This window comes from Stomoxys calcitrans, chromosome 2 (assembly GCF_963082655.1).
Source record: "Stomoxys calcitrans chromosome 2, idStoCalc2.1, whole genome shotgun sequence".
NCBI lineage: Eukaryota > Metazoa > Arthropoda > Insecta > Diptera > Muscidae > Stomoxys > Stomoxys calcitrans.
The window spans coordinates 190,670,493-190,687,205 of NC_081553.1; the positions used below are offsets into that span (position 1 = coordinate 190,670,493).

The 16,713-nt window shown below is 40.7% G+C and overlaps 1 protein-coding gene across 4 annotated transcripts in view; it reads right to left on the reverse strand.

The window, feature by feature from the left end:
* Positions 1–911: 911 nt before the first annotated feature.
* LOC106091533 (limbic system-associated membrane protein) overlaps positions 912–16,713 on the reverse strand; it is a 462,509-nt gene continuing 446,707 nt past the window's right edge. For 3 of the 4 annotated variants that reach the window (XM_059362685.1, XM_059362686.1, XM_059362687.1), the window contains 4 exons: positions 6,868–7,022; positions 6,498–6,711; positions 5,539–5,796; positions 912–2,560 (listed from right to left, as the gene is read on the reverse strand). In XM_059362685.1, coding sequence (XP_059218668.1) covers positions 2,217–2,560; positions 5,539–5,796; positions 6,498–6,711; positions 6,868–7,022 — 971 coding nt within the window. In that variant the 3' untranslated portion in view covers positions 912–2,216. The remainder of the gene's footprint in view (positions 2,561–5,538; positions 5,797–6,497; positions 6,712–6,867; positions 7,023–16,713) is intronic. The other variant, XM_059362688.1, reaches the window with a different exon arrangement.

Consider the following 16,713-nt stretch of genomic DNA (forward strand, 5'->3'; position numbering starts at 1 on the left):
AGCTGCCATATAGACCGATCTCTCGATTTATTGTCCGATGTCGCCAAAATTTGTAACAGTGAGTTGTGTTAGGACCTTCGACATCCTTCTTCAATTTGGCCAAGATCGGTCCAGATTTGAATATAGCTGCCATATAGACCGATCTCTAGATTTAAGGTTTTGGGCCAATAAAAGGCGCATTTATTGTCCGATGTCGTCAAAATTTGGGACATTGAGTTGTGTTGGGCCCTGCGACATATCTCTCTTTAATTTGGCCAAGATCGGTTCAAATTTGGATATAGCTGTCATATAGACCGATATCTTGATTTAAAGTCTTGGCTCCAAAAAAGGCACATATATAATCCGATTTCACTGAAATTTGACACAGTGACTTATGTTAGGCTTTTCGACATTCGTGTCGTATATGGTTCAGATCGGTTTATTTTTAGATATTTTGTTATACACAAATGAACAATGACTTGTACTTATTAGTATTTGGTCTAAATTGGAACATATTTCGATATTGCTGCTATGGGGGGCATAAGGTATGCATTTTTCACCGGATTTTGGTTTAAATATATACCTGAGGTGGTGGGTATACAAAGTTCAGCCCGGCCGAATTTAACGCTTTTTTACTTGTTCTTTTGCGGAATAGACTCTCTGTATTTCGCCAAACACCTCCCCTTCATCTGGCAGGTTGCAATGTATTGCCACTGCGCTGTTATATCACGGAGACAAGGAGTACAGTTGGGTCAGTCGAGAGGAGTAGATAGTATACTGTTATACAGGATTAGAAAGGAATCCCTGGTGGTGGGCATCCGAAGTTTGGCCCAGCTGATTTTAATGCGTCGTTTATTGTTATTTTTACAAAATGACTTACCTAAGCAACAAATAATTCCTTAATTTCCCTTTAATAAAAGACCAACACCATATTTATTTTCATTCGATCATTTACTTATTTATTTTATAATTATTTTTAATTTTCATTATTGGTTTTTGTTTTTGGTTTTGTATTATAATTATTATTATTATAATTATTATGTCTGGTGTTATTTTCGTACCCTGTCATCTGGATGAATGCATGAAGTCCTATTCAAATTCAAATGATGCCAAATAAGTTTAAGCAAATGATAGCTTGGAATAAAACTAATTTAAATTCTGGCTTATTACATAAAATTACGTTTTTGTTTTTATTTATTTGGATTATTAAAATATTTTTAAAATTATATATTAAAATTTGTATTAAAAAAATGATATCAATCGCCTTGACGATTTGAAAAAGTTTTTTAAATGTGGTTTTTATTTTATTTTTTTTTGTTTGTTTGTTTAAAGTTCAAACCATTTGCTCAAACTTATGTGGCAAAGGAGGGGGTACGAAAATGTAAAACCATTTGGAAATGTTTGCCTTTACTTTTATCTACTTAATATTATGTTATACATAATTAAAATCTTTAAACTTACTTAATTTATATTTATAATAATAATAGTAATAATTAATAACTATGAACAATATAAACAAATGCAAAGTTTTTTCTTACTTTTCTCGTATTCTCACGCTATGTGTGTTGTGGGGAGAGTTTTGTGTGGTGTGGTGTGGTGTGATGTTGTGGTGACATCTACACCCACACACACACAGCCACACACATTGAAACACTATTACATTGCCGCCTTGGATCTGTGTGGGGCCGAAATCGGCCATCGTCTCACCATCGTTGGTGGAAACCCCAGTTTTCGTTATTCTTATTATTGTTAAATGTTAGCATGAATGATGGTATCTGTGGTAGGGGAGGAATGTTATCTGCTCTTTTGCTTTAACGCTCTCTCTTTCTCTCTCTACTCTTTGGACAAACTCATTAGCTCCTGTTTTGTGTGTAGAATATATAAAAACTTAAAAAAAAAACATTGGAATTTAGGATCTAACGTTCTTCTCCTCCTGACAAACGATCTCAAGGAAATGGCAAAAGAGAGTCATGGCCCCTACCCTTTTAGCATTCGCTTTTTGTTTGACAATGAACTACTTTGTGATGTGACTACTAATACTTCGGCGATGACAAGGATAATGATGATTGGCGATGGCATGGCGTTGGCGATGGCGATGGCTATGTTTATGACTATGGTGACAACGATAATAATTATGTTAGTAGTATTGATGGTGATTATGGGCGGCCTTGTCTTAGTTTCGCTTCAGATCCGTTACAGTCCTCAATGTATTGGGCTTTTTCGCTTGCCGTCTACAGTCACCTGGGCACTTGGCGTTGTCCCAAACGCCCACTTGTGTGCAGCAATCGTTGTGAGAGAGCGATTCCCATGAATACCAGGCAACAATTTGTTGCCAACATAAAATCAATTATCGACCATAGAATACTTGATAGGGAGGTGATATTAGCCATTGCCCATCCTACTATGGTCTCAGACAATGACAATGATCCATGCAGCACAGGGCGATGATGCTGATGATGACCATGAGCACCACCACGTCGCCGACGGTAGTAGGGAACTATGGTCGAAGCGCTATTATTGCCATGCTGCATGGCTGCTGGATGTTCACCATTGATGACGTGCACCACCACCGAGGCAGAATCTAAAAGAGAAGAGCAAAAAAACAAAATTAGGAAATTGAAAAAAAATATTTTTAGATATGCCACCCAAGAGATTCGTTTTCGACAGCAAGTAATGAAGTCATTGTCCGTATATTTGCGTGTGCGGGCGTTTGTTGCAACAGTCGTTTTTTTTTTGAAAGTAGAAGTTTTGTACCTTGGCGTTATGTGGGTAAAATTCCGCCGAAGGCCCAGTATGCACCTCGAGCGAAATTTTTGGTAGCAAACACATGGTGGCGAAAAACTTAGCATTCCACGCTTTTTATACCCACCACCATAGGATGGGGGTATACTAATTTCGTCATTCTGTTTGTAACACCTCGAAATATGTGTCTGAGACCCCATGAAGTATATATATTCTTGATCTTCATGACATTTTAAGTCGATCTAGCCATGTCCGTCCGTCGGTCTGTCCGTCCGTCCGTCTGTCTGTCGAAAGCACGCTAACTTTCGAAATACAGATACAAATACAAATACTTCTTTTAAGTGTAGGTCGGTTGGTATTGTAAATGGGCCAAATCGGTCCATGTTTTGATATAGCTGCCATATAAACCCATCTTGAGTCTGGACTTCTTCAGCCTCTAGTCAAATCGCAATTTTTATCCGATTTGACTGAAATTTTGCACGTGGTTTTTTGGTATCACTTCCAACAACTGCGCAAAGTATGGTTGAAATCGGTCCATGTTTTGATATAGCTGCCATATAAACCGATCTTGGGTCTTGACTTCTTGAGCCTATAGAGGACGCAATTCTCGTCCAATTTGACTGAAATTTTGCACGTAATGTTTTGGTGTCACTTCCAACAACTGTGCAAAGTATCATTCGAATCGGTTCATAATCTGGTATAGCTGTTATGTAAACCGATCTGGGATCTTGTCTTTTTGAGCCTCTAGGGGGCGCAATACTTATCCGATTTGGCTGAAATTTCGCTCGTAGTGTTTAATTATGGCTTCCAATAACTGTGCTAAGTGTGGTTTAAATCGGTGCATAACCTGATATAGCTGCCATATAAACTGATATTGGATCTTGTGGATCCTCTTAAGCCACTAGAGGGCGCAATTCTCATCCGATTGGGCTGAAATTTTGCATGAGGTGTTTAGTTATGACTTCCAATAACTGTGCTAAGTATGGCGCAAATCGGTGTATAACCTGATATAGTTGCCATGTAAACCGATCTGGGATCTTGACTTCTTGAGCCTCTAGAGGGCGCAATTCTCATCCGATTTGGAAGAAATTTTGTACTACGACATCCCTCATGACCTTCAACATACGTGTCTAATATGGTCGAAAACGATCTACAGCTTGATATGGCTCCCATATAAACCGAACTCCCGATTTTGTTTCTTGAGCCCCTACAAAGCGCAATTCTTATCCCAATGAACTGAAGTATTACACAATGACTTCTACAATGTTCAGCATTTATTAATGGTCCGAATCGGCATATAACTGATATAGCTCTAATAGTACAACAGTTCTTATTCAATATTCTTTGTTTGCCTAAAAGAGATACTGCGCATAGAACTCGACAAATGCGATCCATGGTGGAGGGTATATAAGATTCGGCCCGGCCCAACTTAGCACGCTCTTACTTGTTTTATCCATAAGCAGGTTAAGTTCAAAGATGGGCTATATCGGACTATATCTTGATATAGCCCCCATATGATCCGACGATTTGGGGTCTCAGGCCCATAAAACCACATTTATTATCCGATTTTGTTGAAATTTGGGACAGTGAGTTTTGTTAGGCCACTTGACATCCATCTTCAATTTGGTCCCGATCGGCCCAGATTTGGATATAGCTGTCATATAGTCCGATTTCTCGATTTAAGGTCTTCGGCCCATATAAGGCTCATTTATTGACGTATTTTGCCAAAATTTGGGACAGTGAGTTTTGATAGGCCACTCGACATCCCTCATCAATTTGGTCCCGATCGGTCCAGATTTAAATATAGGTCTTGCGCCTTGATTTAGGGCCTTGCGCCATTTAAGGTGTATTTATTGTTCGAATTTTCCGAAATTTGGGACAGTGAGTTGTGTTAGGGCCTTCGATATCCTTCTTCAATTTAGCCCCAATCGGTCCAGATTTGGATATAGCTGCCATATAGACCGATCACTCGATTTAAGGTCTTGAGCTCATAAAAGGCGCATTTATTATCCGATTTTGTTGATATTTAGGAAAGTGAGTTCTGTTAGGTCACTCGACATCCTTCTTCAATTTGGCTCAGATCGGTCCAGATTTGGATATAGCTGCCATATTGACCGATCTCTCGATTTAAGGTCTTGGGCCCATAAAAGCCAAATTTAATATACGATTTTGCCAAAATTTGAGACTGTTAGTTGTGTTAGGTCCCTCAATATCTTTATGTAATTTGGCCTAGATCGGTCCAGATTTGGAAATAGCTGCCATATAGACCGATCTTTTGATTTAAGCTCTTGGGCCCATAAAAGCCACATTTATTATCCGATTTTGCTGAAATTTGGGACACTGTGTTGGGGCCTTTGATATTCTTCTTCAGTTTGGCCCAGATCGGCCCAGATTTGGATATAGCTGCCATATAGACCGATTTCTCGATTTAAGGCTTTGGGCCCATAAAAGGCGCATTTATTGTCCGATGTCGCCGAAATGTGCCTTCTTCTTTGCCTTCTATCCTTTCACTCGCCTATGTGGTAACCCTTTGCTTTAAACGTCTTTCTGTCTGTCCCTCTTCCTTCTATCTGTTCATCAATAATTATTTTCGTTCGTCTTTCTATCCTTTGATCCACCCATCACTCCAACAGTTAGTTTGTACTTTTATCTGCCCTTTATAATGGTTTTGTCTATTCACCCTCCTGTTTGTCCATTCATCAGTTCTACAATTTATTCATCATTGCTTCTGCTGCTGTCCTCTCGATCTGTTAGTCGGTCCATCCTTTTGTCGAACAATGTGTCCTTGTTTCTTCTTTCCAATCATTCACCACTTACCTGAACTACTGGGCGAGCATGTATAATTTCCAGAGTCGGTTGGTGTTGCCTTCGATATTAAAAGTTTGCTGGTGCGTGTCGTTCTTTCTGTTATCACACTGATGCCACCGCGTTGGGAATAGTTCATCAAACGTTTGCCTTTGTACCAATAAATGAAAGAGGGCGGTATAGGTGATTGCATGGCCAAGCAAGTTAAATTTATGTCACTGCCACTTTTTATGAATAGTTCAGGATTTCCCAGAATTTTTGCCCTTGACACTGTGTGGTTGTTGAGGATTGTTGAAAATGTTTTGTGCCATACCATGAAATGCAATAGAGTGGGAAAAGGTACGAATGAAAGAAAAAGTTACAAAGGTTACAAAACTTTTTACAAAAAAAAAAAATGTTGAGCGAAAGTATTAACTGGAGTATAATCAGTGGCACGAAACTGTTATAAATAATAAATTGATGTAATTAGATATTGATAGATGGAAATAAAGCAATCAACTAAGCAAAGTGTGCACCAATTGTGTTTACAAATTGTTTTTTTTTTCCTTTTTTGGGGGAGAATAACAGCGGAATGGGTAACTGGCTTGTGTTGAACTTTCACTGAGGTTATGTTAAAAAATTCAAAACAAAAAAAGTTTTCCAGGAGAAGGAAAAAAATGTTGTGGAGAATTGACTTTATTCCTTCTATACCCATCTACAAGACAATACTATGGAGAAAATTATTAAATAATGCAAGATTTTTTTTTTTAAAACTTGTTTCGAAGTTTTTGTAGCACTCTTAATGGCAACATAATGAAACAATTAGGAAAGCTTTTTGTTAATTAAAATTTTAACAATTTTTTGGAAAAAAGTTATGTTAATACTAGGTTTAGAATTTAACAAAGTTTTATCAGTATATGACATTTAACAGTTTCGTCTCACTTACTTCCTCCTCATATATGTCTTCATCTCTTTCTCTCTTTCTCACTTACCCACAACATTCAAACGAAATCCTTGACTAATTTTAGGCTCCGTCGACACCTGACATTCATATGTCCCCGAATCCCTGGGCTGTGGCGATGATATCCGCAATGTCCATTCATCGGAACCCTCAGTGTGTAGTGATTGAAATCGTTGATCATTGGTATAGGTGAGTATGCCCACTGTCAATATGTGTAAGTCTCGTTTTCGTATCCAGGAGACCTTCTTGAAAAAAATAGGTAATTAATAAACATGTAACGCATTATAATAGGTGCTCGCAAAGGGGTTGCCTAGTATTGAAGCAAAAGTGATTTTTTGCAGGTGCAGTTTTGAAGCCTTTTTTCTATTTTTGGGGGTTTTGAGGAATTGGTTGGTACTTACAGCTCGATCGCCTAGATTGCGTACACGACACTGCAGCAGGGCAGCCTGACCCACAATTGAGGTGACCTCACGTCTGGAGGAGTTGTCAAAGTATGGCTGCGAATATGGAGTTTCCCAATAATGTGAGGAAACATCGCCCGATATTAATCTCATTTCTGCAAAAATATAGGAGATGGAGAGAGAATTTTAGCAAAGAATTTCGACTTTGAATATAAGGTTAAGAAAAAACCAGTAAGAAAAGGCAAATTTTGTAAAAATCGGACCAAAATTGTGACTTCTACAGACCTAAAAGGTCATATCGGATGAAAGATATATATGGACGTTATATCTAAACCTAGACCGATTTTCATGAACCGATGCACACATATTAGGACGCCAAATAAAACACCATGTGCTTAATTTTGTAGAGATACGACCAAAATTGTGGCTTCTACAGCCTTAAAATGCCATATCGGATGAAAGATATATATGGGAGCTATATCTAAAACTGAACCGATTTCCATGAAATTTTGCACACATATTAGGACGCCAAATAAAACACCTTGTGCTTAATTTTGTAGAGAAAGGACCAACATTGTGGCTTCAACAGCCCTAAAATTCCAAATCGGATGAAAGATATATATGGGAGCTATATCTAAAACTGAACCGATTTTCATGAAATTTTGCACTCATATAAGGACGCCATATAAAACACCTTGTGCTTAATTTTGTAGAGATACGACCAAAATTGTGGCTTCTACAGCCTTAAAAGGCCATATCGGATGAAAGATATATATAGGAGCTTTACCTAAATCTGGACCGATTTTGACTAAATTTTGCACATATATGTGGACATCAAATAAAACATCTCGCGATTAATCTTGTAAGGATCAGGATAAAATTGTGGCGTCTACAGCCTTAAAAGCCCATATCGGGTGAAAGATATATATGGAAGCTATAGCCAAATCTGAACCGATGTTTTTCAAAATCGATAGCATTCGTCCTTGGGCCAAAGAAGTGACATGTGCAAAATTTTATGACAATCGGACAATAAATGGGACCTATACCTTGATCACAAGAATACATGGACAGACAGACAGACGGACAGATGGACATAGCTAAATCGAATCAGGAAGTGATTCCAAGCCGATCGGTATACTTAACAATCAGTTTAGCTCTTCTCCTTCTAAGCGTTGCAAACAAATGCACAAACTTATAATACCCTGTACCACAGTGGTGATGTAGGGTATAATAAAACAAGAAAATGCATGCTAAGTTCGGCCGGGCCTAATCTTATCTACCCTTCACCATGGATCGCATTTGTCGAGTTCTTTTCCTGGTATCTCTTTTTAGGCAAACATTTGATAAACGGAAAGAATTGCTATGATATTGGAGCTATTATATCAAGTTATCGTCCTGAATGTTGGAGACCATAGTAGAAGTCGTTGTATAAAATTTCAGCCAATTCAAAACATTCGCCCTTTAGGGGCTCAAGAAGTAAAATAAGGAGATCGGTTTATATGGGAGCTGTATCAGGCTATAGACTGATTCAGACTACGTATTTTGAAGGTCATGCGAGAAGTCGTTATACAAAATTTCAACCAAATCGGATAATAATTGCGCCCTCTAGAGGTTTAAGAAGTCAAGATCCCAGATCGGTTTATATGACAGATATATCAGCTTATGAACCGATTTCAACTATACTTAGAACAATTGTTGGAAATCATAAAAAAACACCTCATGCAAAATTTCAGCCAAATCGGATAGAAATTGCGACCTCTAGAGGCTGAAAAAGTCAAGACCCCAGATCGGTTTACATGGCAGCTATATCAAGTTATGGGCCAAATAAAATCATATTTTGCACAGTTGTTGGAAGTCATAACTAAACACTTCTTGCAAAATTTCAGCCAAATCGGATAAGAATTGCGCTCTTTAGTGGCTTAAGAAGTCAAGATTCAAAATCGGTTTATGGCAACTATATCAGGTTATGGACCGATGTGAACCATTCTTAGCATAGTTGTTGAAAGTCAAAACAAAACATCTCGGGCAAATTTTCAGCCAAATTGGATAGAAATTGCGCCCTCTAGAGGCTGAAGATGTCAAGACCCCAGATCGGTTTATATGACAGCTTTATCAGGTTATAGACCGATTTGAACCATACTTAGAACAATTGTTGGAAATCATAATAAAACACCTCGTGCAAAATTTCAGCCAAATCGGATATAAATTGTGCCTTCTAGAGGCTGAAGATGTCAAGACCCCAGATCGGTTTATATGACAGCTTTATCAGGTTATGGACCGATTTGAACCATTCTTAGCATAGTTGTTGGAAGTCATAACAAAACATCTCGGGCAAATTTTCAGCCAAATTGGATAGAAATTGCGCCCTCTAGAGGCAGAAGAAGTCAAGACCCCAGATCGGTTTGTATGACAGCTATATCAGCTTATGAACCGATTTCAACCATACTTAGAACAATTGTTGGAAATCATAACAAAACACTTCGTGCAAAATTTCAGCCAAATCGGTTAAGAATTGCGGTCACTAGAGGCTCAAGATGTCAAAATCCAAGATCGGTTTATATGGCAGCTATATCAGGTTATGGACCGATATGGCCCATTTACAATACCAAGCGACCTACTCTAATAAAAAGTATTCGTGCAAAATTTCAAGCGGCTAGCTTTACTCTTTCGAAAGTTAGCGTGGGAGGGAAAAGTAATATTTATATCAAGCCCGACAAGGCGTGTTGTGCGACACCAAAGGCCTAAAACTTTTTAAGCCACGTCCTTCCTACTAAAAAACTTTGGCATACTCTTTCCAACATTTCGACCGGTGTATTACGAATAAATGCTTCAATGTTGTCTTCCAATCCGTCAATTGTAGCGGGCTTGTCTGTTTAGACATGAGCTTTAACATAGCCCCACAATAAATAGGCTGAAGGCATTACATTGACGATCCAGGCGGCCAATTGACCGGTCCCGAATGTGAAATAAAATGTTCACCGAAATCGGTGGCATGTGGCATGCACTGTCTTGTTGAAACCACATGTCATGAGAGTCCATCTCTTGTATTTTGAGCAAAATAAGTTGGATAACATCTCACGGTAACGCTCACCATTCATAGTTACGTTACGATTGGCATCACCTTTGAAGAAGTACGGTCCAATGATGCCACCAGCCCATAAACCGCACCAAACTGTGACTTTTTCTGGATGCATTGGTAGCTCTTGCAATGGTTTTGACTGATCTTCACTCCAAAATTGACAATTCTGCCCACCCATGCCCATTCGTACCCATTGAGCCAGAAATGAGCTTCGTCGCTCAATGGAAGAAGCGCGCGATGAACTTTCCTAACAGAGCACGTATTTTGAAAATAAAAGTCAATTATTTACAAGCGTTGTTCGTTTGTAAGACAATTCGTGGTTAAATTATAGACCAAACTTAAGATGTTTGACAGGAAACAAAACACGAAATGTGTGTGGGCCGGTGTTGCCTAAAAAATAATAGCTAAAAAATCACTCTTTATAAGGGAGTAGGCACGCCACAGGGATATATGGCACAAGGCACGCCACAGGGGCCATTTTATCGCCACTCCCATGAATAACCTATTACGGATGCTGACTGAGGAGGAATATGAACCCTTCTGCTACGCAGACGATATTATAATACTTCTAAGAGGTAAGGATCCGAATCAGCTATGCAGAGTGGCATACGGCTGCGCTAGACCTAGGTATCTCAATTTTAACCCAGTGAGGACTGAAATCAGCCTGTTAACGAGAAAGTCGAATATGGACCACGTTTCCTCAATCGAACGATATGTGATAAGGTCAAATACTGAGTAGTGATCTTGGACAGGAAACTGAACTGGATGTGTCACATTCATAAGCATACCGAGAAGAATCGCTGTTGGCTTGAAATGGAGCCTTGTTTGGTGGACTGCGATGGAGAAAAAGTGCAATGTAAGGATAATAAAACAGGTTCAGAAAACATGTTGTCCTGTCATAGGCGTAGCGATGAGGACCACGTCCACTGAAGACTAGAGCTGAACACTATTCTAGATATTCGACCCATAAACATACAGATTAAGTGTGAGACAGCCACTGGGGCTATGGGAGAATGGATAGAGGATAGGAGCAGGGATTCCATCGCGGTATAATCAACGTGACGACATGAGATCTGAAAGGAATGGAAGAGGTTTCTGATTGGATACCTGAGACGACACTTGAGGTCGAATGGGAGGCACGACTGCCAGCGCCACAGTCTTGTATTGAGAGAACTCTGGTATTGTCATCTGGAAGTTCATGCTGCACAGATCGGATCAAAGTTAGAGGACAGAGTGAGCTTGGGGGTCTTCATTGGACTATTCTACGATCCTGCAGGCGGAGATCCGGGTGATCACGGAATGCGTAAGGTGATATAGTGTTAACGCGAAGACGACGAAGTGTGAACATCTTTACGGACACTAAACTGGCAATCAGGGCAATAACAAACTGGATGGTAAGTTCACCAACAGTTTTGGAGTGTAAGAAGGAGATTAACGTCTTCTCTGAGAATGGCACGATCCTCATCAATTGGGTACCGGTCCATAGCAGAGTAAGGGGGAATGAAAAAGCAGACAATTTGGTAGTGAAGATCGGAGGACTAACATCAATAAACTTGGTTAGTTCAAAACCTTACGGGGCGATGCAGTCCCAATTAAGGGCGAAGTCGATGCACGCTCATGTAATACTGTCGAAGAGCGAAACGTTCGGTAGGATGGCGAAAATCCTATGGGGAGATCAGGATCTTGAGAAGACGAGGCTATTATTGAAAGACAGTAAGTAAGAGGTCAGTAGAGCTTTCGGTATCATAACGGGACACATAGGACTACGAGCTCACTTATTCCAAATCGGTGCGACAAGTGATAGCATGTGTAGGGCATATGGGGAAGATGATGAGATGTTGGAGCATTTCCTATGTCATTACCCGGCCTTCGGTGTTCACAGAATCTGTTGAATCTGTCTATAAACAGATATAGCCCCCTTATGAACCGATCCTCGGTTTTTGACTTCTTGGAGCCCTAAAAGCATCAATTTTCACCTGATTTAGCTGAAAGTTGACACAAAGTTTTGACTTTCAATATCCGTGCAAAGTATGATTCAAATGGGTCTATAATTGATAAGACCCCATATAAACCGAAACAGGGATTTGACTTCCTGTACCCCTAGAGGCCTCAATCAAAACCAGTTTTGATTGATTACAAAATAATTCAAATGCAAAATGAGTAAATAAGCGTACATTTTTAACGGAATCCTTGGTGGAGGGTTCCCAAGACACGGCCTGGCCGAACCTAACATGCTTTTACTTGTTCATTGTTTTTGTTAACATTTTTAATTTAGCATAATTGAAATTTTTCTAAACATTCGAATACCTATCATTACCTCACGCATCTCAAAGTCATCCAATTAAATTTCTCCCTTCAAGTGTTTCGTATTACATGCGTATATGCTATGCTCCCAAAGTTTGTACAACTTGACACTTGAATAAATATTGCAATGCATCTTAATTGAGTTGATGAGTTGTTTTTCATTTTATGCAAAGCATAAACTTTCTTAAAAGCATAACAACATTTTACTGTGTTTACTTACGAGTCATATTTGATTGCATACCTAGCAATGGTTTATTTGTATGGTGTGTGAGCGTGTGTGTGTGTGTGTGTTTACAAAGGTATACCCTATAAGTCAACTGTGGTTTATGTGTTAGTAAAGCCTGGAGGGTATAAGGACTCAATGATATGTTGCCCAAATTTGTCTTTCTAGATATTGGTAGTGTATACCGCTTAGTTTGAAATGGAAATAGCAGTTAATTGGCTCATGAATTATAAGGCAGCAAGAGCCGATGGGTTGCTAGCTAGGCTATTTATGTCCCGAGGCGGCGTTGAGGATAACTTACAACTAAATCATGTCGATGGCATGGAATGTATATTGTATAGTAGGAATAGGGTCCAAATATCAGTAACTTAAAAACAACAAGGCAGCAGTGACCGATGGGTTGCCAGCTGAAAGGTTCGGAGATGTTCTTTAATATTCTTACTGAGGAGCGTGTATCAGCTAGAGAGTTCCGATTTCATTCTGACTCCTGTACATTTCGATTTGCTCACACTCACATCTTATCATCACCGGTTGAATTACAAGCTGTGTCTGATAGACTGGTTCCCTGGCCTAGGGAGATATACTCTGCTTGTATCAGATTGTATATATATACCTGTGGGATTGAGGGACACGAAGGTCATTTTCATACCGAAAGCAGGAAAGCCCTACCCCACGAAGGTGAAAGATTTTCATTCTGTTAGTCTGTCATCCTTTATGCTGAAGACTCTTAAGAGGTTGATAAAAATATATCTTAGGGCAAAGATAACTGGAGATCGTCTGTCGCGGCAGCAGCATGCATATAGTAAAGGCAAATCCACTGAAACAGCCCTTCACGACCTAGTTGGCTACATAGAGGGTTCCGTTGCTGTCAAGGAATATACAAAGGAAGCATTTTTTGATATTGAAGGAGCTTCCAATAATGTAATCATGAAGCCAATCATGAAGGAGTTGGAGTTTCCAGGCATCAAATCTACCGTAAGAAAGATTATTAATAACTTACTTACTAAAAGATGCATTATGGCAGGCTTGGGATCTGTGGATCTAAGAATATGGGTCAGCAGAGGAACACCTCAAGGGGGTGTATAGTCTCCTCTACTTTGGAATATAGCCATTAACAATGTATTAGTGGCTCTGAAAGAAAAATGTGTAATAGTGGTCGCGTATGCTGATGACGTGGCAATTGCTGTTAGGTGAAAGTTTCCCAGATTAAGTAAGGTTGAAAGAGGGGTGCAGATATTAATCCGCTCCATGCCATCATGGACATACACCTAAGCCAGTAATCGGCTTGTTGCTCTTAAATCTATAAAGTAACCTCTAAAAAGAAAATTTGCTACTTACAAAATCCTAAATTGTTTTCAATGCCACTCCCCTAAGGTGGTTCATGTCCGGTATTGTGTCTCCACCTAAGTGCCCGTATCTGTTAGACCCGAAAGCCGGACAATGACAAAGGAAATACTCCATCATCTTCCCCGCATGTCCTACACATGCTATCGCTTGCCGCACCGATTTTGCATAAGTGAGCTCATAGTCCTATGTGTCCCGTTATGATACCAATAGCTATACTGAACTCCTTCTTGCTTCCTTTCAGTAAAAGCCTCGTCTTCTCACGATCTGGATCCCCCCATAGGATTTTCGACGTGATACCGACCATTTCGTTATTCCACAATGTTGCATGTGCATTCGTTGCCCACTCCTTCAACTCGGACTGCGTCGACCCGAAAGGCTTCGGGTTAACCAAATTTGTTGACGGAAGTCCTCTGGCCTTCACCGCCAAATCGTCTGCCCTTTCATTCCCCCTTACTCCGTTATGACCCGGCACCCAAACGATGCCGATGCCATCCTCAGAGAAGGCATTTATCTCCTTCTTGCACTGCAAGACTGTTCGTAACCTTACCGTCCTGGTTGTTATTGCCCTTATGGCCATTTTGCTGTCGGTAAAGATGTTCAGGCTTGACGTCCTCACACCACTTCACTTAACCCGTGATCGCCCGGTTCTCCGCCTGCAGGACCGTATTATGGTCAGGCAGTCTAAAACAGATCTCAGTCCCTGGGTTCTCAATGTAAACCCCCAGTTGCACTCTGTCCTCTAGCTTTGATCCATCCGTGTAACATGATCTTCCAAATGGCAATACTAGGGTTCCGTCAATCCAAGACTGTGCCGATGGCAGCAGTGCCTCGCATTCGACTTGAAGGTTCATCGCAGGTATCCAATCGGAAACCTCTTCCCTTCCCACCAGGTATCCTATCGTCGCCTCTATTATACCGCGATGGTATGAGCTGCATAATCGAGGCGACGATAGGAATCCTGGAAGGAAGGGAAGAGGTTTCCGATCGGATACCTGAGATGAACCTTTCAGTCGAGTGCGAGCACTCCCAGCACTCTAAGAAATAAACTTCAGGAAGCTCTAAGTGCAAATGGGCTACCAAAAGTGGTCTAGGTATAAATCCGTACAAGACAGAAGTAGTTCTTTTCTTTTCTGTCTCCTTGGGTGGAGAGAATGTTCCATTTACAGAAAGCGCTAAATGCCTGGGTGTTATGCCCGGACAGGAAATTGAACATCAAATCAAACATTTTGGAAAGGGCAAGAAAAGCAACTCTTGACCTATACACCTGCAAGAGGGTCATTGGCAAAATTTGGCGATTTAGACCGCGCGTCATGTGTTGGGTATATACTGCAGTTGTCAGACCTTTTATGCTATATGGTGTTATGGTGTGGTGGACGGCGCTTCAAAAGTCCACCTACTGCTCAATACTTAAGCGGATCCAAAGGATGGCTTGTTTGTGCATCACAACCGCACTGAGGACGACACCATCTAATGCACTGAATTTAATGCTACATCTTATGCCTCTGGACATTGTGGGTAGACAAATTGCAGCGACCACTGCCGTGAGGATATTGGAGCTTCTCTTTGCTCAACACTTAACCGGATCCAAAGGATGGCTTGTTTGGGCATGACAACCGCACTGAGGACGACACCATCTGATGCACTGAATTTAATGCTACATCTTATGAATCTGGACATTGTGGCTACCCGAATTGCAGCGACCACTGCCGTGAGGCTAGGGGAGCTTCTCTTTGGTTTCGTCGAGGCTACCGACACTGTGTTATCCTTGATATAATATCCGATATTCCAGGCAGTGTGGATTACACCTACCTGAGCCGCTTTTTGATAAAAAGTACTGTGCCACTATTCCTTCGATATCCTTAGTAACAAACTAAAACTTTCAAACTAAATGACCAGCTGGGCTTGGGGTGTACTCTAAAGATCTAGAACTGGTCATATCGAAAAGGTTACCCGACCACTGCAGTGTGTATCAAGCGGAGATCCTTGCAATTGGGGAAGTGGTGGAATGACTAAGATATGTCATTAGCACGATTGGCATTAATATCTTCTCAGACAGCCAGGCAGCCATTAAATCCCTGGAGAACGTTTTTCTGAACACAAAAACCGCGATCGACTGTCGCAGATCTCTCAACGAGATGGCTAAGCAGTTCGAAGTTCATCTGTTCTGGGTGCAGGGCCACAGAGATATCCCAGGGAACTGTAAAGCGGACGTGCTTGCGAGACCCTGGAACTACCCTACACATTCCAGGGATAATGGAATCTGTTGGTATGCCTCTAGCGACATGTAAGCTAAGTTTTCAGGATCAGGCCCGAAGGACAACGAATGATAGGTGGTGACAAAGAGGGGGCTGTGGGCAATTCAAAACTTGGCCTTATCTAGACTTGAAGAGGTCTACTGATTTGCTGTCATTGTCTAGAACAGACGTCTCTGTCATTGTTTGCGTCACGACATGTCACTGTCTAATCGGAAAACATGCTGCCAGACTTAAGGTTGCCACCAACGACTTTTACAGAAGCTGTGAGGACATCGAAAAAGAAGAGACTACAGAACACCTTTTGTGTGTGTGTGTCCCGCACTAGCAGCCAAAAGGAGTTCACAAAGAGGGGGCTGTGATCATTCCAAAACTATGTGGCCTAATCTAGACTTAAAGAGGTCTACTGCTTTGCTGTCATTGGCTAGAACAGTCGTCTCAGTCATTGTTGGCGTCACGACAGGTCACTGTCTAATCGGAAAACATGCTGCCAGACTGAAGGTTGCCAGCAACGACTTTTACAGAAGCTGTGAGGACATCGAAGAAGAAGTGACTATAGAACACCTTCTGTGTGTGTGTCCCACACTAGCAGTCAAAAGGAGTTCACAAAGAGGGGGCTGTGAGCATTCCAAAACTATGAG